Source organism: Antechinus flavipes, chromosome 2, assembly GCF_016432865.1.
Source record: "Antechinus flavipes isolate AdamAnt ecotype Samford, QLD, Australia chromosome 2, AdamAnt_v2, whole genome shotgun sequence".
NCBI classification, from domain to species: Eukaryota; Metazoa; Chordata; class Mammalia; order Dasyuromorphia; family Dasyuridae; genus Antechinus; species Antechinus flavipes.
In genome coordinates, this window is record NC_067399.1 from 80,761,853 (window position 1) to 80,785,624 (window position 23,772).

General features: G+C 33.3%; 1 protein-coding gene across 1 annotated transcript in view; it reads right to left on the reverse strand.

Annotated features, from left to right (window-relative positions):
- PRKD3 (protein kinase D3) overlaps nt 1-23,772 on the reverse strand; it is a 98,402-nt gene that overhangs the window by 57,356 nt on the left and 17,274 nt on the right. Inside the window, exons 3-4 of the mRNA XM_051975114.1 lie at nt 2,281-2,419; nt 1,537-1,668 (exon numbers count right to left, since the gene is read on the reverse strand). Coding sequence (XP_051831074.1) covers nt 1,537-1,668; nt 2,281-2,419 — 271 coding nt within the window. The remainder of the gene's footprint in view (nt 1-1,536; nt 1,669-2,280; nt 2,420-23,772) is intronic.

Here is a 23,772-nt window from a genome sequence, read left to right on the forward strand (position 1 = left end):
CCATAAGAAAGAAATCTAGGCAAGGTATTCTGGGAGGTTTTAGAGATCAAAATTCATACTTCTTTTGGAAGAGCACCACAGGTAAGGGTATGATACTCAAGGTGGGCAGAGGGATATTTCAATGAAATCCCTTTCTCCTACAAGGTTACAGAGAGCCCCTTTGAGATTCAGATTGTCACCTCATAGTTTGGAGGTCTTGACCCCTCAAAGGTGTATATCCTCTAAGGGATGCTGAACAGATTTGTAGCATCTGAATGATTTACAGATGTTGCTCTCCAAGGATGCTGCTGCACAGGGACTATATGGAATATCCCCTTCTCTCATCAAAGAGAGCACTTCAACTCTACAGCAGAGAGATCAACTCCACTGGACTGACCATATTGTCTGAATGTCAAATGTACACTTGTCAAAAATACTGTTTTACAGAGAACTCACACAGGACAAGTACTCACAAGGTGGTCAGAAAAAGCATGATAAGGACACTCTCTTGAGAACATTAGAATTGATTGTATGACATGGGAAACACTGGCACAGGACTTCCCAGCATGGTGTGGTCTGACCAGAGAAGGTGCTGTGCTCTCTGAGCAAAGAATTGAATTAGCCCAGAAGAAACTTGAGGTGTACAAATTTTAAGAATCCACCCCAAATGTTCATAGGATTATTTGTGTCCATCCTGCCACAGAGCATTCTGAGCTTGTAGTGGTCTGATCAGCCACAATTGGATGGACACACTGTAACTCGATTCTAACATAGTGATGTCATTTTGGTCCTTTTCAAGAATGAAGGACACCAACCAGCACAGGGATTATGTGAAATATCCCCTACTCTCTTCAAAGAGAACAATCATATGAAAAATCTTCTTACAACATACAGTATGGCAAACAAACTTGACACAGAAGTCACCACGGTTCAATTTCCAAAGATGAAGTTCTTTTTGGGGCTGAACAGACTCTCATATGTCTGCTTCTGCTATACACTTATGAAACTTATGAAAGAATTGTATCAGTGCTCTGAATGCTGCTTTCTGTTAAGAGGGGAAGAGCTATTTACTCTATTTCAAGATCTATTCTGAGTTTCTGATCCGAATTACCATTAACCGCCCCTGGGTTTGAGGAGAAGAATTGTCTTTTCTCCCTACCTGTAGGTACCAAAAAAGAAGGAAAAGGAATGAAAAAAAAAAAAAAAAAAGTCCTGAAAACAACAAGAGAGACTAAGACTAAACACTTTGCTTATATAGAATGCAAGGAGATATAGTTGAATCTCAGCCAGCTAATCATGGGGAGCTAACCTCATCCTCAAATCAAATTAACTACAGAATCAATGGATATTCTGACATTTTAGGGAAAGATACTCTGTAGATGGATACAAACCAAATTCATGCCCTAAAAGCTCATTAAACTGATTAAAAGGTTAACTTAAATTTATCAAAGACTTTCCTGAACATTTCTCTTGCCCCTACCACACACATACAGTTTACAAACATACCATTTTAAAATGCTAAAAACTGTGAAAAGAGGAAGATTGTAGAATCCATACCTTCACACTTTAATCCCTGGCGCACCAATCCCCAAAGCATCTCACCACAATAGTCACAAAAGGTAGGTGCTTTGTAAGAATGCACATAGAGTGCATGCGGACGGATCTGGAAATCTTCTACTGTAGCTAAAGCTTTTAAAAGAAAGATATTACAATAAGTTCTACTAATTAACATAATTTATATAATGGAACATATATTAAAAACCAGTAATGAGCCAATTATTTCTGAACATTTCATTTGATCACAAAAGATAAATTCTTCCTGGGTTATGTTTACTTTTTAAACTAGAATACTACAAAAAATTTAGAAACTGTTAATAGAATAATTTTCTATTTTAATCTTTTCATTTTCCTTTCTTTTCCATGAAGAAATAATTCTATTTTATGGAGCAAAAGGGCAGAGCATCTGTGCAGCTGGGTTGGCGTATGTGGCTCAAGAAACAACAGGAGATCCCATTTCAGACCAGGGGCCAAACTTTCAGCCTGTCCCCTTTTACTCAAGGTTTGTGGTGACTTCCTTATCTGTGATCAGATCCTCCCTAGGCTTCTTCGATCTCCACAAAGCAGGGCACTACTAAAAACCTGCCTAAATGTACACATCACATGGAAACTACATAATACACCATAGGACCAAAATCAAGTTTTTGTCATAGTTATCCAATACCCAGCACAGAAGATATGGGGTCTTAACTAAGACTTATTTGAAGATGAAATGGAAATAAGATAACAAGCCTTTTTACTTACCTGACAGAACAACTTCTACAAGATCTCCTTCGTGTATCTCTTCTGCTGAGGTAATTAGCTGCAAAATATTTTCTGAATTCAGGTCATGGCGAAAGAGAAGAATTTTGTCATACATGCCAAAGAAACCACATTCTGGGAACTGAAAGAAAAATAATTCTGCATCATTATATCTTCAGCTTCCTTACATAGTAAGAAAAAAAAAAAAGAATCGTTTAAGTTTTATAATGCTTTAACATTACATTCTATTTGTCATTACATATAACAAATCCTGAAATGTCAACTAAGAATTCCATTGTACTGACTTTAAAAATATATTACATTTTTAATAATGTAACAAACTACAATTACAACAATGACTGCTTTGAAAAAAAATCAGAGCATATTTTACAGGGTTTTCATTTGAAGGTCTTTTTTTTTTTTTTTTTTTTTTTTTTTTTTTTTTTTTTTTTTTTTTTTTGGTGGTGATTGTGTTTTGTTTTGCTGAGGCAACTGTGATTAAGTGACTTGCCCAAGGTCACATAGCTAAGAAGTGTTAAGTATATGAGGTCAGATTTGGACGCGGGTTATCCTGACTTCAGGGCTGGTGCTCAATCCACTGAAGTTTTTTTTTTTAAGCAGAAAAATACACAAGAATATTTATATATTTTAAAACAATAGTACAAATTTCAGTTCCTATTGATCAAGTTTCTGCAGCATTCATGGAATTTCACAAGATTATTTGGTTATTGTTATTGTTCAATCATTTCAATCATGTCCAACTCTTCATGACCTCCTTTGGAGTTTTTATATTGAGAGACAGAAATGTTTTGCTATTTTCTTCTCTACTTCATTTTACAGATGAGAAAAGTGAGACATACAGGGATAAGTGACTTGCCCTATCTCACACATCTAGCAAGTATAGGAGGCCAAATTTGAATTCAGGTCTTCCTGATTCCAGGTACAGTGCTCTATCTAATGTGTCCCCTAGTTGATCTTTGATTATTAAGTAGCTACAGAAAGGAGAGCACATAATTATGTTTCAGATTCCATCCACCTGTCCATCTTGCTCTGCTACCTACCTCCTTCCTCTCCTTTACCTCTTTCTTACTCTGGGCACAGTTATCAAAGCAGTTGTACCCCTGTTTTGGGAAAGGACATGTCAATAAAATACGTTTTCGATCAACTCACCATCCTTAAAAATCACCAACCCAAACCTCTGTAGCCACTATTCCTTTACATGCATGGACTGTCTCTCCCCATTGGAATGTACTCTTGAGGCAACTAGATGGTGCAGTGGATAGAGCACCAGCTCTGGCACTAGGAGTATCAAATTTGATCTCAGATATTTCATGGACACTAGTTGCGTAACCCTTGAGCAAGCCACTTAACCCCAACAGTATAGCCAAAAAATTAAAAAAAAAAAAAAAAAAAAAAGGAATGTAACCATCTCCCAGAGGGCAGGGGTATTCCACTTTTTGCATTGTTACTGATAAGTTGACTCAAGGCCTTGTTCATGGTAAGCACCTTGCTTATCATCATCATCATCATCATTATTATTATTATTGCTTTATTAATGATATTAAATAATAAAAATATTATTGCTTACTATTACTGTTATAGTAATTGCTGTTTTAATTCATTTGTTTAATCAAAATATACAGCAGAAAAAAATTAAGCATTTTTCAGTAAAAAGGATAAAACTTGTTTCATTATAACTGAAGCTAAAACTTTAAAGATTTATAATAATCAAGAATCCAAAGTTGTAACCTTAAAGAAAAGTATCTGAAAGATGCTATTAGCTATCAGAAAAACTAAAGTCCTACCTCATTGTCTCCCTATGCTATGGAAGATGGGTTCTCAAAAGCTATTCCAGTAGACCATTAACTGGCAGAATAAATATGCTAAGAAAGTAATTAATTAAAAAGTCCTGGACAATATGCCAGCCTGAGTGATAATTTAACCATGTCAAAAAAAAAAGACAAAATAATTTTCAGCCCTATGTAATCAGCAACAATGAGAAAGAGTCAGAAAAGGAGGCAAAAAATGCTAAGAATTATGCAATTTACAGTGTACCTATGAATATTATCAATCACTGGTTCTCTAAATAAGAGATCCTTATCTACTGACTGAGTAAAAGTACTCAATTATATCATTCTTGACAATCTTGTTACAGATATAAATGAAACCAAAAACAAAAATAAGTTTTAATCAAATATAAAGATGTCTCAGAATTTTTCCTAGGAGAAGTAAAAAGAGGAGTTATTATTACAGTTAGTTTTCTGTTTCCCAAAGCAACAATAACAAAAAATCATTTCATGAATCTTGTTCTTGTTCTACAGTTGCGTCTTTAAAAAAGATCTTCACAAAGATAATTACCACTTATGAAACATATGTACATATCTATTCTTATGTATTCTAATGCTAGATGACTATATAATACAAAGGTAGGCACCTTATCAGTTATATAATATGTTGCAGTCTGCTCACATCCAACATATGCCTTTCCACTGCCCCTTAATGATATTTATCTTTGATTCTTTGAAAGCAGTGGTATTCTAAAACAACAAAATCCATAAAAATAACTTTATTGAAAAGATGGACAGTTGCTGTTACAAGAAGCTTGGAGCCAATAAAAAAAAAAGTACTTGGCATATTCCCAAAAGCTTTTCCCTTCCTTTTCAACTTTGGGTTCCTAGCTTAACATCAACTTTGTATGATATATCCCAAATGTACATAATCAAACAAGCTCTAGAGTATCTCTTCAAATGCACACTGAAATGTAGGTACCAAAATTTGTTTAGCTATTCCTCAATCAATGAACACTTAATTTTGTATCTAATTCTTTACTAATACAAAAAAAAAATTGCTGCAATGCATATTCTGGTATATATGTAATATTTCTTTTTCTTTTGTGCTTGATTAGATAGAAAGGCTGGTACTCATAAATAAAATTCTAGAGCAGATCACATCTTTTACAGTCATGTAATTGACTGAAATGTTCAAAGAATGAAAAAACTGTGTCAGTAAAAGTGACATAAGATATCAAAGAGATTTACACGAAGAAAAAGACAACTAATTAATTGTTTATTAATAATTTGCTTGCTCAATTTATAATTTATTATCAATTAATATTGATGTCTGTGTTAATATGAAGATATCTAAAGGTAAATCCCAGCATATCCCAAGGAAAGTAACACAAGCTGAAATAATATGTGTGGATGAGGGTTTCATACTGGTAGAATAAGTAACCACATTGATGAAGTCACAGATTCATCCAAGTATAATCTAACATGGGTAACATAATCTAATAGGTAATAACATGGGTAAGAGTAAAAATATTGTCCTCAAAAACAAATTCCAGAAATAAAAACAGAAATAATCTTTACAAATCTAATGAACTGCTGAAGATGTCTGACCAGAGAATATACACATTCAATTAAGGATTTTTTTTTAATGAACATACTAACAAAATACCAAGATATAATAAAATTTCAAATTCAGTTTTTTTTGTAACTCAAAAAAGAAAACCTAACCTGATGATCAATTTAGCTCTACATATGTAACTGATCCTTAATTTTAAAAATCTATACTTATATCTTCACTGTAGGAAATGTAAAAATTTGGAAAGAATATCAATACTATTCATTCAAAAATTCAGTTTGAAATATTGTTAAGACTGGTAAAGTGATGGTAAAGGGTAAATAAATTAACTAATTTTTTGTGCCCTGCTTATTTATGAACATAATTTACTGTGTAAAAGGTTTTTCATATTCTTAAACTTTATATGATTACCAAAAAAAAATGGAAACAAGGTAGATAGCCATCAACTGAGATGACTACAAATATTTTTCACATAAATATGAGATTACTATTCTGTACGAAATGAAAATGAAAAATTCAGAAATATAAGAATACTTATATAAAAATGAAACAAACAATATTCACAATTATAGCAACATAAATGAAAATATTATTTCATAAATGAAATTAAGCAAGAAGTATTTATTAAGCTCTGATTACATTCAAAGCACTATACTAAGCAAACTGAATAAGAACAATATGGATATGGTTATGGAAGGGAGCATATAGTATCAGATTTAGTTAAAGTTTTCATTTGCTGAAATTTTTTTTAAATTCTTTCTAGACTGGAGAGCTGGGAATGGTTTTATATATGGAAATAAAGATGATTTATAAACAAAAATATCACTAATTTAATTTTTTCAAAGATAACTGAGTTTGGCAAAATAGGTAAATACACAATAATGAGAATTAACAGAAACTAGAAATAAGAGAATATGAGCTCAAATCAAATGTTGGCCCAAATATGAAGGAAACATTGTTGCCAGGTCTTAAAAACAAGAAACTTTAAGAAGCCTTGAAGCCTGGGAGCATTAAAGATAAGCAATAGATTTCAAGGTTGAAAGGTGTCCTCCCTATCTAACACAGGAGCATGGAACTACAATAAGGATACACTTTGAAAAATCCAGATAAAAATAACAATGGGTACAGAGTTAATAATAATAAAGGGTTTATTCAGGGATATACTGTTACTAAATAATTTAATTCAAAGAATTTTACTTCTATAAGAAATAGACTGAAAAGCCTATCTCTAACAATGATGAAAAAAACTATCACTAATATACATATGATTAGCTAGAGTGCAGGTATTTAATACATTTAATAATTTAATAACAACATAACAGTTGAAATAGCTAGATGCATAATAGAGAGATTTGCACCCAGAGTAAGAAAGATGAGTTCAAATACAACCTTGACATATTAGTTGTGTAATCCTGAAAGGTCATTATCTTTGTTTGTCTTGGTTTCTTCAACTGTAAAATGAGGATAATAATAGCATCTACTTCACAGAGCTGCTGTGAGAATCAAATAAGATAGTATTTCTGAAAGTGCTTTGCACTGTGCCTGGAACATAATAGGTGCTATGCTTATTTCCTTCCTCTATAGATACACAGCTAATTGGTACTGTGCTGTCTATAGACACCACGCAACACTGGTCCCAAGTCCCAATATATTTTGGGGTCAATCTCTATATCCCATCATTAACAGTGTATGCAAAGAACTGAAATCAGGAGGGTATGTTCTGAGGGGAGTAGAGAGTAGTAGTCTAATCTGGTTGGATAGGGTGATGAGTAACATAAAAGAGGCCTAGAAAGATATGTGGTCTCACCAGATTGCTGAGGTCTAGAAGATGAAAGAGAAGTTAAGAGCTAAAAATACATATGAGAATGAATGAGATTGTCAAGGAAAAGGAGAAGGAAAGGAAGAGGGTCAAGGGCAAACTACAATGGAATAACCACATTAACCATTCAGAAAATTTTTTGTTCATAAGTACTTGAAAAGCCAATCAACAAAAAAAAAAAAAAAAAAAGAAGTAAACCATAAGAATATGGCATATATAAGGCCAAGATGTAATGATAGACTATATATTCAAGATATGCAGGTTTTAGATGGAAGATAATCTTGAAGGATAAAGGATTAGCAAATTGGAAGGGAGTCAGCAAGGAGGTCCTGCAGAAGGTGGGATTTTTACTGAGTGTTTAAAAAAGCCAGAAAAGTTACAAGATTAAAATGAGAATAAAGAAAATTCTAGACATGAGAGTTAGCCAGAGTGCAAAGGCATGGAGCTAGATAATGAAATGTCATGTACAAGAACTGCAAGGAGAATAGTTACCTGGGTTAAAGAGCATGTGAAGGGGAGAAAAGTATAAGACTGGCAAGGTAGGAAGGGGTCAGATTATGAAGGCCTTTAAAATAATAATAACAAGAACAATAAAAATAATAGCTAGCACTGACATAAAACTTTAAGCTCTGAAAAGTGCTTTATAGTTTCTCTCAAAGACCATCAAAACATTGCAGAGATGAAGAACTATTATATTCACACTTTACGGATGAGGAAATTCAGGTTAAAAGAGGTTAAGTGATTTGTCCTGGGTCATAGAACTAGAGTTAAAGGCATTACAAACTCGGATTTTCCCACCTCCAAGTTATATATGCTCTTTCTACCACACCACCTTTGTGGCTGTTCAATCGATTTTCAGTTATATCTGACTATAATCCCATTTGAGATTTTCTTGGCAAAAATGCTGGAGTGGTTTGCCATTTTCTTCTCCAGTTCATTTTACAGATGAGGACACTCAAGCAAATAGAGTCAAAAGTGACTTGCCTAGGATCACACAACTAGATACATAAATAGAAAGGTTTGCTCCTGGGGGTAAAAGAGAACCACTGGATTTTATTGGATAGGAAAGAGATGAAGGCAAGCCTGCCTTTTAGGAAAATCACCTTAGCAACTGAGTGGACAATGGACTGGGACAGGGAGAGCTTGATAAAAGGGAGACCATTTGAAAAAGGCTATTACAATGGTCCAGGGGAGAGATGATGAGAGCTTGGACTAAGGTCATGATTTTGTGAATGGAATCAAGACAATGGGTATGAGAGATGGTGTGAAGGTAAAAATTAGAAGAACAAACTGAATATGCTAGGTAAGTGCATGTAAGGAATCAAGGATGACGTCAAGGATGCCAAGTGTGAATGATTAGGATGATGGATAACCTTATCCTTAATGGTAATAGGAAGATCAGGAAGAGGGAGGGATTTAAGGCTACAAATATAGTGAGTCATTTTTGGATATGTTCAATTTGAGATGCCTATATACTCCAGTTTATGATATATAAGAGGCATCCTTAAACTCTTAGCAGTTAATCTTCCAACTTGCCAAATCGAATGGCTTTTTCTAATGGCTTGTCCTTCTTGACATTTTTGTTCACCTTATAGATGCTCTCACCTTTGTATGTTTTGGGGATATCTGGCAATTAAGAGAGGTTGATGATGAATGATGAGGTTGGAGGATAAATTGCAGAGGATTAAGAAGCTTGTGATGAGAAAGAGAGAGAAAGGTAAATTAGGAAAAGATGAAATGATAAAAAATTATTACCAGACAAAGGAATTTCCAAGTTAATAAATATAGTAGTAGTGGAACCCTTGTGGCTGATGACAAAGTTAAGAGTATAACCAACTGTATTTATAGCTGAAGTGACAAAGGAATTTCTTTTAGTTGGAGAGTTCCTATTACTGCCCTCACTGTTCTCCACATCAATGGCTTATTCTAAGAGGCAATGGACAAGATAAGACATTTCAAAAGGTTAAATACTAAGAATATAACCAAAAATGACTTTTCTTGGCTAAAAGATTGCCAAATTCTCAAATAGATGATCTCTAAGATTCTCTTTAAATAAAATATTATAATTCTATGATTAATGTTACTATTTTTTCTCCCCTAGGGCTAAAATGGCACCCATCAAAACAATACAGGCACTTTCTACAATTCTCTTCAGGGTAAGAAATTATCTCTTTTCATGAGGAAACTAATTAGGGAGCTGATAAGAATAGAATTATGCCTCTTTCCCTTATCCTCTCTGTATGAACCAAAGGAAATGTATCATCACCATTTCACTTTAAAAATGGATATTCAACACACTTTTCCCCAGAAACATGGGAGTAAAGATAAAAAAAGGGGACAGATAGAAGAAAGTTAAGGGTTACAAAAAATGGCCACTCTCCCTCCCTTTCCCAGTAAGTCTCAATTGAAAAAGAAAAAAAGGACAAGGCAGTAATAGTAAAAGAATTGTAGCATAGAATATCTTTAACCAATGGACATAAAAAAGCAAAAATTATCTTCTTTTCTAAACCTCCCCAAGGTTTTCTGGTCCAATTCTTAAGCGCTGGAACCATGAGCTTTTCAGCATACCCACAGTTTTTCCTAGTTGATAATGGGGGAAAAAAAACACTACTTCTTGGTGGTACCCTCACTATACTATACTCACACTGTTCTTCTATGCCATTTTTCTTCCTCCATCCCTTTATTTCTCTTTCATTTAATGCCAGAAAGTTTTATAAGCTCAAAGAAAGCCTCACCACATTATCAGGCAGTTGTCCACCTATGTATGTATACATATATTATGATATTAATTTGCTCTCACTAAAAAATTTAAGGGTTCCAACTTCAATTTTGTAATATCCTTATAAACAAATGCATTAGTTTCATGCATGCATCTTAAAAATGAATGGAGACTTACCAGAAAAATCAGGCTTTTTTATCTTATGGATGATTTTAAGTTCAAAATCATACCATCCTTTCTACCCCATGAAAATACATTTTTTAAAAAAAATACAACATCTTAAGAGTATATCATTGAACAAATTCTTCATCATATGTGGCTAAGTCTAAGTTAGTCAATATGAAACTGCAATCTTTTGTTATTGTTGCAAATTAAGACCAAAGGCAATTTCTACTTTCTAAACCAAAGAATTACTAATCAAATATCACTAATTATACAACTTTTCTAGAAAGTAAACTGATAAAAATTTTGCCATATATTTTGAATATTGTACTTAACTAAAGTGGAGTGCTCAAATTAGCATTTAGGCATGTCTAAGTATATAAACACATATGTTGATGGAACTATGATACAATGAAAAGATTTTTTAGAATGACCAGAGGAAGGAAGGAAACTTGGCCTGAGTTAAAGTTTCCCCTTCTGACTTTTATCATCAGTATTCCACAAATACCATACTGAATATGTAATATGTAAAATAATCAATGAATGAGTATATCATATATTCCAAAGCATGACAACATCTCTAAATTTTTCTCCTTTATAAATGGGTTTATTATTAGTAAGTTCCTGGAACACAATTCTAAGGTTATTTATCTCTAACCTGAACTCTTTCAGAAAACTGTTGCTTTAGCCAAGGTCTTCATGTTTAAAGGAAAGAACTCTCTCTTGCAACTCCAGACTCTAGATAGTAATGGCTGTCTAACAATGCTTCAGCCAAGGGAGAGAGGCCATGGGGGTGGGGCAAGTACTAACCGATTGCCAAGCCACTGCAACACAGCTGTAGTAGAGGCAAGGAAAGGCAAGCAAAGCAAAGCAAAATGACAATTGGTCTTCAGAATACAAAAGGCACAGCTGGGGTTTTCTCTCTACTTTGGCAGGAACTGCAAATTACACTCATCCCTAGTTTGAGACACAATACATATAGCCATGGAACAATACCAAAAGTCATAGCTCAACTGAGCAAGATAGGCAGAGAATCTTAGCATCTAATGTCATGTAAATAAATGATCAAACCTACACATGAATGTTTCACATTATTTAAAAGAAGCCAGCTTTCATCTTCAGGATAAAGGGTGGATCAAGTCTTTTATTCCTAACTCCACTAAGACATAAGCCATTACAGTTTCAAATGTAGTTTTGGCAGTTTCCTTTTTACCTCATTTGAATTAAAACCATGTTAGCTGCCATTGCGTAAGAAATTCTGAACCTTTTACAGTAGGAAGACAAACAACCACAAATTAATGAAATTAATCTCCTTTACAAATCTGCCCAAGACGATTCTAAAGAATCAGACTCTAAGAACTACAGGGAGCCTAAAATTCTTTAGTATTTTATAATCAAAATGCAAAGATGCTAAAATTATGCAGGAAAGACTAAAACAATGTTTTATGTTGGCAGACTTGTACATACTTGGGAACTTACTAAAATTTTCCAACACTACTCCAGGGCCAATCATCTGAAAATAAAAATGCTCTTCTCAGACTTAAGGTCATAGATCTTTTGGGATTTTAGGAGGGTTTTTTGAACTATACTTTTAAAAATCGTACATTAATAGGACAGATATTTTCTAAGAAAGCATTCACTACAAATTGCAATCTCTTAAAAAAAAAAAAACACCTGTTTAATTTGCTTTATAAAGCACTCTGTATAACCTGACTATAGAAATATTTAATACTAGCCAAAGATAATATATATTCATCATACTGCAGCCATTTAAACACATAATGAAAACTTTATAACCACATCAAGGAAAACAAGAATCTTACTAAAAAGTTTTCTGAAGATCTCAACATTATAAAAACTTAAGAGATTTCTACAGATATCAACTTAACAAAGCTAACAAAAATATGTATTTACTTTCTCTAAACTAAATTAGGGCACACAGATCAAACTTGTCTAAAAAATGACTGAAGAACAATAAATCTATCATCATTAAGTAAAGGGAAGAGTTCAAAAAAGTATCCCTAAAATAGAAATTAAAACTTCAGTGCTTACAAGAAATTCTGAGCTCTTTGTACAATTCTAGGGGCTGAGTAATTTCACAATTTAAATCTGTAAGTCCTCAATGCAGGACAGTTTACTGAGAAAGACATGTACAATGGAAAGAAAGGGAATGCTGATATATGTTAATGTGTTCAGACCTAAGGATGAGGCTATATGTTAATATGCTCAGACCTAAGGATGAGGGTATATTATCCTCTTTCCAATTTACTCAATGCATTAATTTAGTAATTAATGGAAATTGCTACTACCCATTAGTGAAAATAAATCTAACATCAGGCAGTTAGATGCTTATCATACATTACTAAGTTGAAGTCTTAAAATATAGAATTCAATCTTTAAAGAAATTTCAAGTTAGTGTTATTTTAGGCATTACTGACTCATGAAAATTAACCACATGAAAAGGTCTATTTCATTTAATTCAAGCTCCAATCTATGATCCAACATTTTGTCACATTTCAAAAACAGCTGCAATATGTATTTTCAATTACAAATTAAATGTTAAGAGAGTTCCCAAGACTCATTCTATTTAACAATAACAACAAAAACAAACTCAACACTACCCCACCCTCCTGGTGTGTCATGAAATTGGATGAAATTCAAAAAAGGCCACTTTTGGTTGAGGTCCAAGTTAGAAGCCAAATCAACTATGAAAGATATTGTTTGCCAAAGATAACTGCTTGAAACAGCTGTATTAGGATATACATGCTACTGTCATCCCTGGTCTCTATTATGTCACCAAGCTTTCAGTCTTTAAGCCACTTCCCTGTTATATGTTTGTCCTGACAGCATGCCACATTTCTCTTGAATTCTGCTAATTAAAATATCTGAAAATCAGAAGCCAAATCAACTATGAAAGATATTGTTTGCCAAAGATAACTGCTTGAAACAGCTGTATTAGGATATACATGCTACTGTCATCCCTGGTCTCTATTATGTCACCAAGCTTTCAGTCTTTAAGCCACTTCCCTGTTATATGTTTGTCCTGACAGCATGTCACATTTCTCTTGAATTCTGCTAATTAAAATATCTGAAAATCAGTCATTCCATTAATCTAGGGCTTCTTAAATTTTTCCCACATATTTTCCCTTTTTGCCTGAAAAAATTTTAAGTAACCCCAGATATAGGTATACAAATCAAACATTTGCTGAAAATAAATCGTAATTTGTGACTCCCACATTCAGTTATGTGACTCCACATGGGGTCATGACCCACAGTTTAAGAGGCTTTGCATTAGTCCACAAACATTTGAGAAGCTTACCAATGTTATTTACTATGTGTGAGGCACTGTGGCAGGAGAGACAAAAAGATAGGCAAAAACAAAGCCCCTGCCCTCAAAGAACTAATATTCTAGTGGAGGAGATGTGTAAATATGTAGATCCAAGATATGTAGCAACAGATATGCAGATACACACATGTAGATGGAAGCTAGCCTGAAAGGGAATAACATTTATTTAGGGAGAGGAAGTAAAGGAGGAGGTAGAGGAATGAGGACCAGAGAAGGCCTCTTGCAATAGTAAAGGGAAGTTGCACCAAATTTTGAAGAATAGTATACAACTTATTTTATTAAATAAAACAAAACAAATACAAGTTCAGGGGGAAATATAATAATAAAGAGTAATAAACAAGATTAGGATAGGAAAAAAACAGGAATAAGATAAAAAAAATTCAAGGTAGGGATTTTGGTCTGGAAAATTGATTTTATTTTGTTTTAAGTTTTGTTAGAAAATAACTAGAAACAAACTAGGTATTCATCCATAGGCTGAGCAAAGTATGTTATATATAAATAGAATGGAGCATTATTCTACATAAGAAATGACAAATATAAAGAATCCATGGAAAAATGGAAAGGCATATGAAGTTGAATATGGCTGATTTTAAAAAATAAACACACTGACAACAACTATGTATAAACAATCTCAGCAGTAAATTCCTTTCTTAGATAAATAGAGAATAGACATCTCATATACAGATATCTCAAATGATAATCAAAAACTCCTAAAATGCTATATAAAAAATTAGTATTAATAGTAACACAAAAAGGTCAAAAAAGATCACAAAAAAGAAGTGTGCATATTGCTACATGTTATAGTTTAATATATACATAATTTGGGGGTGGGATTAATGATCCAAAAATAGAAAAAAGCTTTTAATAGCTAAAATAGTTATGACAGAGTAGTATGATAAAAAATTTAATACTATCTCATTAGGAAATGAATTAAAACATAAAAGACAAAAAAGATAGCCATTTCTTTCCGTTTCTAATTGCCAAATTAACCAAGGGGGATAATGGAATAACTCACTGTAAGAAATTTTATTATCAAAGGTAGAAATAAGCAGCATGGCATCATTGGAAAGTTTCCAGTAATGGAAACTAGTTTTGACATTTTTTAGCCATGTGATGAAAGGTAAACTACTTAACTTCCAGGCTTCAATTTCCTAATCTATGAAATAAATATTCAAATGAGATCTATGAGCTTGTTGTTCAAAAGTTTTCTCCAACAATGCAGACCTTAAACTGCCCATTACCACCCATCCATGCCCTCCTAGAAATTCATCACAAGAACACTATCTCATATGCTGTAGGCCATCCTTGCTTTGTCCTGACATCATGACAGAAACACTCTGGGTAACCCCCAATAGCTAAGTGGCAAAGCAGACAGAGCAGGAGATCTGGAGTCAGGAAGACTTAACTTCAAATCCAGTTTAAGGTCAACCTGTGGAACCCTCAGCAAGCTGGTCAGCCTTCACCCGATTCAGTAAAATGGAGATTACTAATAGCATATCTTCCAGGGTTATGATGAAGATAAAATAATACATCTGTAAAACACTTTGAAAATCTTAAAGTATTATATAAATATTATTGTTAATTATTCCTTATCCTCAGTTATTTGATTAGCTATATAACCTTGGGCAAGTCACTTAACCCCAACTGCCTCATTAAAAAAAACAAAATAAAAAGATAAGTCATTATTTCTGAGAAAATTTGGGGTCAATAAAGGAGTTTTATAATTTCCTGGAGAAAATTCAGCTTGCTCTCCTATTCAAACTTGTGGCCAACTTGTCCCTCTATACTAAATGTCCTAGATATACATTCTGACAGATGAGTTCTACAGGTTATTCATCAATGCATGTCACATGGTATCGGCAATAGAAGTTCTTCATTTGATCTTTCCTTTACATGTATGGTCAAGAGTTCACTTTTTTGAGTGATTATGGATTTCTTTCAAGAAGTTCTACAATGTTCTAGGGTTTAATACAATTAGCACAATATCATCCACAAAAAGATGTCTTTAGAGGATAGATTCTCTATCAAGAATCCTTTCTTTCAAAGGGACCCACATGAACAAAAAAGGGACCCACACATGGCAGCCCCTTTTGTAGTGGCAAGAAACTGGAAACTGAGTGGATGCCCATCAGTTGGAGAATGGCTGAGTTAAGTTATGGTATATGAATGTGATGGAATATTATTGTTCCATAAGAAATGATCAGCAGGATGATTTCAGAGAGGCCTGGAGAGATTTACATGAACCAATGCCAAGTGAAATGAGCAAAACCAGGAGACCAATGAACATGGCAACAACATGATTATATGATGATCAATTCTGATGGACATGACTCTTTTCAACAATATCATTCAGACCAGTTCCAATAATCTTGTGATGAAGAGAGCCATCTATCTAAACTCAGAGAGAGTTCTGTAGGAACTGAGTGTGATTCACAACATAGCATTTTCACTCTTTTTTTGTTATTGTTTGCTGGCATTTTATTTTCTTTCTCATTTTTTATTTGATTTGATTTTTCTTGTGCAGCAAAATAATTGTATAAATATGTATGCATATATTGGATTTAACATATATTTCTACCATGTTTAACATATATTGGATTATTTGCCATCTAAGGGAAGGGGGAAAGAAAGGGGGGAGAAAATTAGAACAGAAAGTGTTGCAAGGGTTAATGTTGAAAAATTATCTATGCATATGTTTTGAAAATAAAAAAAAACTTTAATTAAAAAAAAAAAAAAGAATCCTTCCTTCCATTTGGACTTTGAGCAAGCCATACTCCATTACAACAGAAAATACTTTGAGCACACAAACTTTCTGTTTTATGTTCTGCTTAAGATTTATAATCTAAGGGTCACTATACATGACTATATCTTTTGTTTTGTCTTTCAAGGAATTCCAAATGATTGAAGTTTGAATGAAAGTCTTTCAGAATATTAGAATATTTTCTAATGAACTAATAAGAATGATATCTTATAGTCTCTTCAAAATGACGATAATAATGCATTACCTACTTCAATGTATGTTATTGTGAAGACAGTGCTTTACAAAACTTAGAAGAGCTACATAAATATTAACTATTATCGGAAATAAAGTGGAAGACAGAGGACACTGATTTTCTTCCCATTAGTTCATATCCCAGTGCATAGGAGTTTATAGATGACTAATTATTTGCTGACTGACTCTCATACTTTGGTCCCCTCAAAGGACGGACGGCTATGACTTGAGTTTACCCCCATGAACAAAGGAGACTCCTGTCTCTCTCAGGATGATCCTCTTTCAAAAACATTGAAGGCCAGAATGATATATCTGATCGATTTCATGAGACTTGGATCATTTGAACCAGGAAAATTTAGCATGGTCCTTAGTTAGACTTCAAGCCTACTTAATTCAGGAAAAATCTGTATAGAAAGAGAACTACTATTTCCTCATATAATAATGCCACACTAAGCCAACTAACGAAACCAAATTTCTAATAGTTACCTCAATATCCAAGTGTTAATTTTTAAATTTTATTGATGTCCTTTGTTTTATTCATTTACAAATACATTCTTCTTCCAGCTTCTCTACTAAGCAAGCTATCCTTTAAAACCGTGGTGTAAAACTAAAATGAAAACAGGGCCAGTAACCATAAATAAGAATGTTTGTGGGCTATTATTGACTTAAAAAAACCACATATTAACATTGACTATATTATGCTGAATTTTTAACTGTTTTGTTAAACATTTCCTTATTACATTTCAATTTAGTATGAAATGTTTCTTTTTTTCTGTTCTTTCCATTTATACTGTTGAAATCATTGTAACTAGTTTTCCTAGTCCTATTTACTTAGCTCTGAATATGCTTCTCTGAATTTTTCACTTCTTTTTTTGGGGGGGAGGGTCTGGCTCTAATTCTGTCCTTTTAAAAAATTTATTTATTAATTTTTGATATTTAATTTCATAATACTTTGATTTCCATTTTTTCCCTTCCTCTTTCTCCTAACCCCTTCCCAAGGCAGCAATTAATCTGATACAGATTATACATGTACAATCATATCATACATATTTTTACTTTAGTCATGCTGTGAAAGAAGAATCAGAACAAAGGAGAAAAAGGAAAATAAAACATAAAAAGTAAAAATAATATGCTTCAATCTGCATTTAGACTCTAGTTATTTCTCTGGTAAATAGCATTTTCTATCAGAAATCTTTTGCAGTTGTCTTAGATCATTGTATTGCTGTGAAGAGCAAAATGATCATCTGTATGATGTTGCTATAATTGTGTATGATGCTCTCCTGGTTCTGCTCACTTCACTCAGCATCTGTTCATGTAAGTATTTCCAGGTTTTTCTGAAATACATCTGTTCACCATTTCTTATACAACAACAGTATTCTAGTACATTCATATATCAAAATTTGTTCAGTCATCCCCCAATTGATGGGCAACCCCTCCATTTCCAATTCTTTTCCACTACAGAGAGCTGCTATATCCATTTTTTTGTACATGTGGGTCCTTTTCCCTTTTTTATGATCCTCCCAGGATACACACCCAATAGTGAGACTACTGGATCAACAGGTAGGCACAGTTTGATAGCCCTTTAAGTACAATTCCAAAATGTTCTCCAGAATGGCTGGATCAGTTCAGGACTCCACCAACAATACATTAGGGTTCCATTTTCCCACATCCTCTCCAACATTTACCATTTTCCTCATACCTATCAGATTGGCTAATATGGCAGAATTTAACTCAGTTCTCTATATATTTTAGAAATGAGACCCTCACCAGAAACATTAGCTCGTTTTGTGTGTGAGAGAGTGTGTGTATATGTGTGTGTGTGTGTTTGAGAACAAACTTTTTAATTTAATGTAATCAAAATGATCCATTTTGCATTTCATCATGTTTTCTATCTCCTGTATGGTCATAAATTCTTCCCTTCTCCATAGATCAGATAAGTAAACTATTCCTTGCTTTCCTATTTGCTTATGGTACCATTCTTTATGTCTAAATCATGAATTCATTTTGACCTTATCCTGGTTTACAGTGTGAGATATTGGTCAATGCCTAGTTTCTACAATATTATTTCCAGTTTTCCCAGCAATTTCTGTCAAATAATGAGTTCTTATCCCAGAACCTGGAATACTTAGGTTTATCAAACAGTAGATTACTATAGTCATTAATTATTGTATCTTGTGTAGCTAGCCTATTCTACTGATTATTTCTTAGCTAGTACAAATAGTTTTGATGATTGCCACTTTATCACAGAGTTTTAGAACTAATATGGCTAGGCCACCTTCTTTTGCATTTTTTCATTAATTCCCCTGATATTCTTGATCTTTTGTTCTTTCAGATGAATTTTACTATTATTTTTTCTAGTTCTACAAAATAATTTTGGTAGTTTGATTGATATGTCAGTGAATAAGTAAATTAAATAAGGTAGATGTGTCATTTTTATTATATTAACTTGGTCTATCCATAAGCAATTATTATTTTCCCAATTGTTTTGATCTGATTTTATTTGTGTTAAAAGTATTTTATAATTATAATTTTATAATTATGTTTATAGTTCCAAGTTTGTCTTGACAAGTAGACTTCCAAATATTTAAATTGCTCTACAGTTACCTTAAATGGAATTTCTTTCTCTTGTTGCTAAGCTTTATAAATAATATAAATGCCAATGATTTACATAGGTTTATTTTATATCCTGCAATTTTGCTAGAGTTGTTCATTATTTCAAGTAGTTTTTATGTTGATTTTCTAAGTATCTTCCCATCATCTAAAACTAACATTTTAGTAATATACTAAATAATAGCGGTGAATATGGGCATACTAAGGCCTCTAGCTCATTACCATTACAAATAATGCTTGCTGACTCCATATATTACCATGTTCTTTAGTGTTTTTAATAGGAATTGGGTGCGGTATTTTATCAAAAGCCTTTTATGCATCTATCAAGATAATCATATAATTTCTATTAGTTTTATTATTGATATGCTCCATTATACTGAGTTTTCCTAATATTGAACCAGCCCTGCATTCCTGGTATAACTCTTACTTGGTTATAGTGTATTAACCTGAAACAAATTATTGTAATTTCTTTGTTAATATTTTATTTAAAATTTTTCCATCAATGATTCATTATCAGGGGTATCGGACTGTAATTTTCTTTCTGTTTTGGATATTATTGGTTTAGGTATCATTATCATATGTATGTCATAAAAAGAATTTGGTAGGATGCCTTTTTTTCAAATACTTTATGCAGTATTAAAATTAACTGTTCTTTAAATCTATAATAGAATTCACTTGTAAACCCATCTGGCCATGGAGTTTTTTTTTTCTTAAGGAATACATTGATGATTTGTTCAAATTATTTTTCAAAATGAGGCTAAATATGTATTTTTTCTTCTGTTAACCTGAGAAATTTTTATTTCTGTAAATCTTTAACCATTTCACTTAGGCTGTCAGTTTTACTGGCATATTGTTGGGCAAAATAACTTCTAATTATTGTTTTAATTTGCTTTTCATTAGTACTAAAATCACCCTTTTCATTTTTGATACTGGTAATTCAATTTTCTTCTTTTTTTAAATCAAATTAACCAAAATTTTGTCAATTTTATTAGTTTTTTCCCTCCATAAAACCAACTCTTTGTTTTATAATTTCAATAGTTTTCATCCTTTCAATTTTCTTATGCTCTCCTTTGATTTTCAGAATTTCTAATTTGATATATAATTGGATATTTTAAATTTTCTCTTTTTCTAGTTTTTTTAACTGCATGCTCAATTCATTATCTCTCTTTTAAATTATCTCTCCTTGATCTATTTTCCAAATTGTTTGGCCAATGGGATATTTTACATTTTTTTTTTGATTTTTTTTTGACTGATTCTTGATATCTCATAGTTGTTAGTTTCCATTTTCTCAATTCAAATTTTTAAGGACTAATTTTGAAGTTAGTTTTTGTATTTCTCTTTCCATTTAGTTAATTCTTCTTTTTAAAGAGTCGTTTTCTTCAGTGGATTTCCCATCCCCACCACCCCAATTTGGCCAAATTTTTTAAGGAATTGGTTTCTTTAATCAACATTTGTCCTTCATTTTCCAAGCTGTTAACTCTCTCTTCCATAGCTTTCATTTCTTTTCCCAAATTTCCTACTACCTTCCTTAGCTAACTTAAGGCTGCTGGGGCTTGAGAGCAATTTACAACCACCATGAAGTTTAGCATTTTTGTCTTCTTCTGAGTAGATGATCTTGATCTTCCCTGTCACTACAGTAGCTTTCATAGTTCAGATTCTTTTTTGTTTCTTGCTCATTTTTTTTTGGAGGGGGAGCCCATTTCATGGCTTTTAAAGTTGAGCTCAGCAATTTGGAACTATGCCCAAAAGGCTATTAAAATGTGCATACGGAAAGAGATCATAAAGGAGGGAAAGGGACCCACATGTGCAAAAATGTTTATGGCAACTCTTTTTTGAAACTGAGTGGCTGCCCATCAGTTGGAGAATGGCTGAATAAGTTGTGGTATAGGAATGTTATGGAATATTATTGTTCTGTAAGAAACAATCAGCAGGATGATTTCAGAGAGGCCTGAAGAGACCTACATGAACTGATGCTGAATGAAATGAGCAGAAACAGGAGATCAATGAACGTGGCAACAACAACATTATACAATGATCAATTCTGATGGACATGGCTCTTTCTAACAATGAGATGATTCAGACCAGTTCTAATGGTCTTGTGATGAAGAGAGCTATCTGCAACTTTTTGTTGTTTGCTTGCTTTTTTTATTTTCTTTCTCATTTTTTCCCTTTTTGATTTATTTTTCTTGTGCAGCAAGATAATGATATAAATATGTTTGCATATAATGCATTTCACATATATTTTTACCATGTTTAACATATGTTGCATTACTTGCCATCTAGGGGAGGAGGTGGGGAAAGGAGGGGAAAAATTGGAACAACAAGTTTTGCAAGGGTCAATGTAGAAAAATTATCCATGCATAAGTTTTAAAAATATAAAAGCTTTAACAAAAATAAATAAATGAATGAAATGGAAATGAAATAAAATAAATGAATGCATGAATAAATAAATAAATGGAGTTGAGCTCTGTTCCTATTATATAGAGAGCACTATCCTAAATTTTCTTGTGCTGGGGATTGTGGGTGGGGTCACTGGCTTTGAACCCTGGTACCTAAGATGCTGGTGGCTGCCTCACTGTGCTATGGAAGCCCGACCTAGTTGTGCCTGCTGTTACCGGATTTCTGGGGCTGGCAATTTGCTTTCTGTGCTGAGGTTGGAGACTCCATCACTGCCCTACTATGCCACTGTCCTGTTGAGCCGACTGACAGGATATTGGCTGCTGATCTATGCTGTGGCTAAGAGTTTCTGGCTGACTTGCCTGGACACACAAGGTGCCAGTCTATGTTCCCCTTTTATCCAAGTGAGACAGACCTTTCCTGAAGTCCTTCTAAATTATCTTAAGCTAAAATATTCTTTCATTCCCTCTTTCTATAGGTTCTGTGACCCCAGAATCTGTTTAGAAGATTTATTTAATGCCATTTTTGAGGGAAACTCAGGAGACCTCAGGCAACTTCTTAGATTCTCTCAGCCATCTTGGCTTTGCCCAGTTTTTTATTTTGTTTTCATTTTATTAAAACTTAATTTATGCCTTTTGTCTTTTACATACTTCATTTCCTAATATAACCCTCTCCTGGTTCAATAGGACAATAGCATAGCAGTTCAACATTAAAGCCTCCAGCTCCACTGAATCCTCCTTGTTACCAAACAACAACAAGATCTTAAGAAAAACCCAAACAATAAATAAAGTCTCTGTCTAAAAATAAAAATGACTTTAAAAAAAAGCGTCTACGCTCATAGTCCCCTATGAGGGGGACTTTTTTGAGCAAGAAAATGTATGTTTCCTCCTTTTTTTTTTCCTGGACTATGACAAATTACAATGTGTATCTTGCTCACATTTATACAGATGTGGTCACAATGTATAATGGCTCTCCATTAGCTTGTACACACATTCCAAGGTTTCTCTGAATTTCTACTATTCACCTTTTCTTTCAGCATAACACATGCTCTATCATATTCACATACTATTATCTGTGTGCCTATTTCTCAAACAATAAACATCTGCTTTGTTTCCAGTTTTTTGCTATCAGTGTTTTTCATGAATATTTGTTTTATAGATAGATAGAAATATAGGATATATAGAAAGATTTTTATCTTTCTATCACTTATCTCTTGAGAGAATATGCCCAAGAGTGGGATGGAAGGATCAAAATACATAAAACATTTAGATGCTATTCCTACATAATTCCATAATGTTTTCAAATTAGACCAACCCACAACTCCACTAAAAATGTACTGCGCACTTTGTTGTTCCTGAGATTTAGTCATTTCAAATGTAAACAACGCTTCATGACTCTATTTGGAGTTTTCTTGGCAGAGATACTGGAGTGTTTTTTTAATTTCCTTCTCAATTGATTTTATAGATGAAGAAACTGGGTTCAGTGACTTGCCCCAGGGTCACAGGGTATTCAGTGTCTGAGGAGGATTTGAACTTGGGTCTTCCTGACTCCAGGCCCAGTTCTCTATCTGCTGCACCACCAATCTGCCTATACAATGTACTTGCAAACTCTCTAGTTCTGACAACTTCTACCTTTTATTTACTTATTTATTGCCAATTTGGCAATGTGAAAGCTCAGAATTGTTTTCATTTTCAATAATTATGGTTGTTAAGTGTTTCTTTTAAGAATAGTTAATAGGAAGAGTAATATAATGAATCAGAGCACTAGCCCTGCATTAAGATAAAACTAGATCAATATCACAGTTACAAGCTTTGTGATCCCTGTGGTTGAATCATTTGATTTCTCTTGAGCATCAGTTTCCTCCTCTGAAAATGGAGATAACACCTACTTCCCTCACAGTGTGGTGAGAATTAAATGAGATCATCTATAGAAAGCCTTTTGCAAACATTAAGCACTACATACGTTACTACATGCTTTGACTGGAGAGTGCCTTAAACATTTAAGTCTTTTTTACTTGTATCAATTCCTTAAAATTGCTAGTCCAGACTCAATGTTCTTTCTACTGTATCATGCTTCTAATTCCCTTT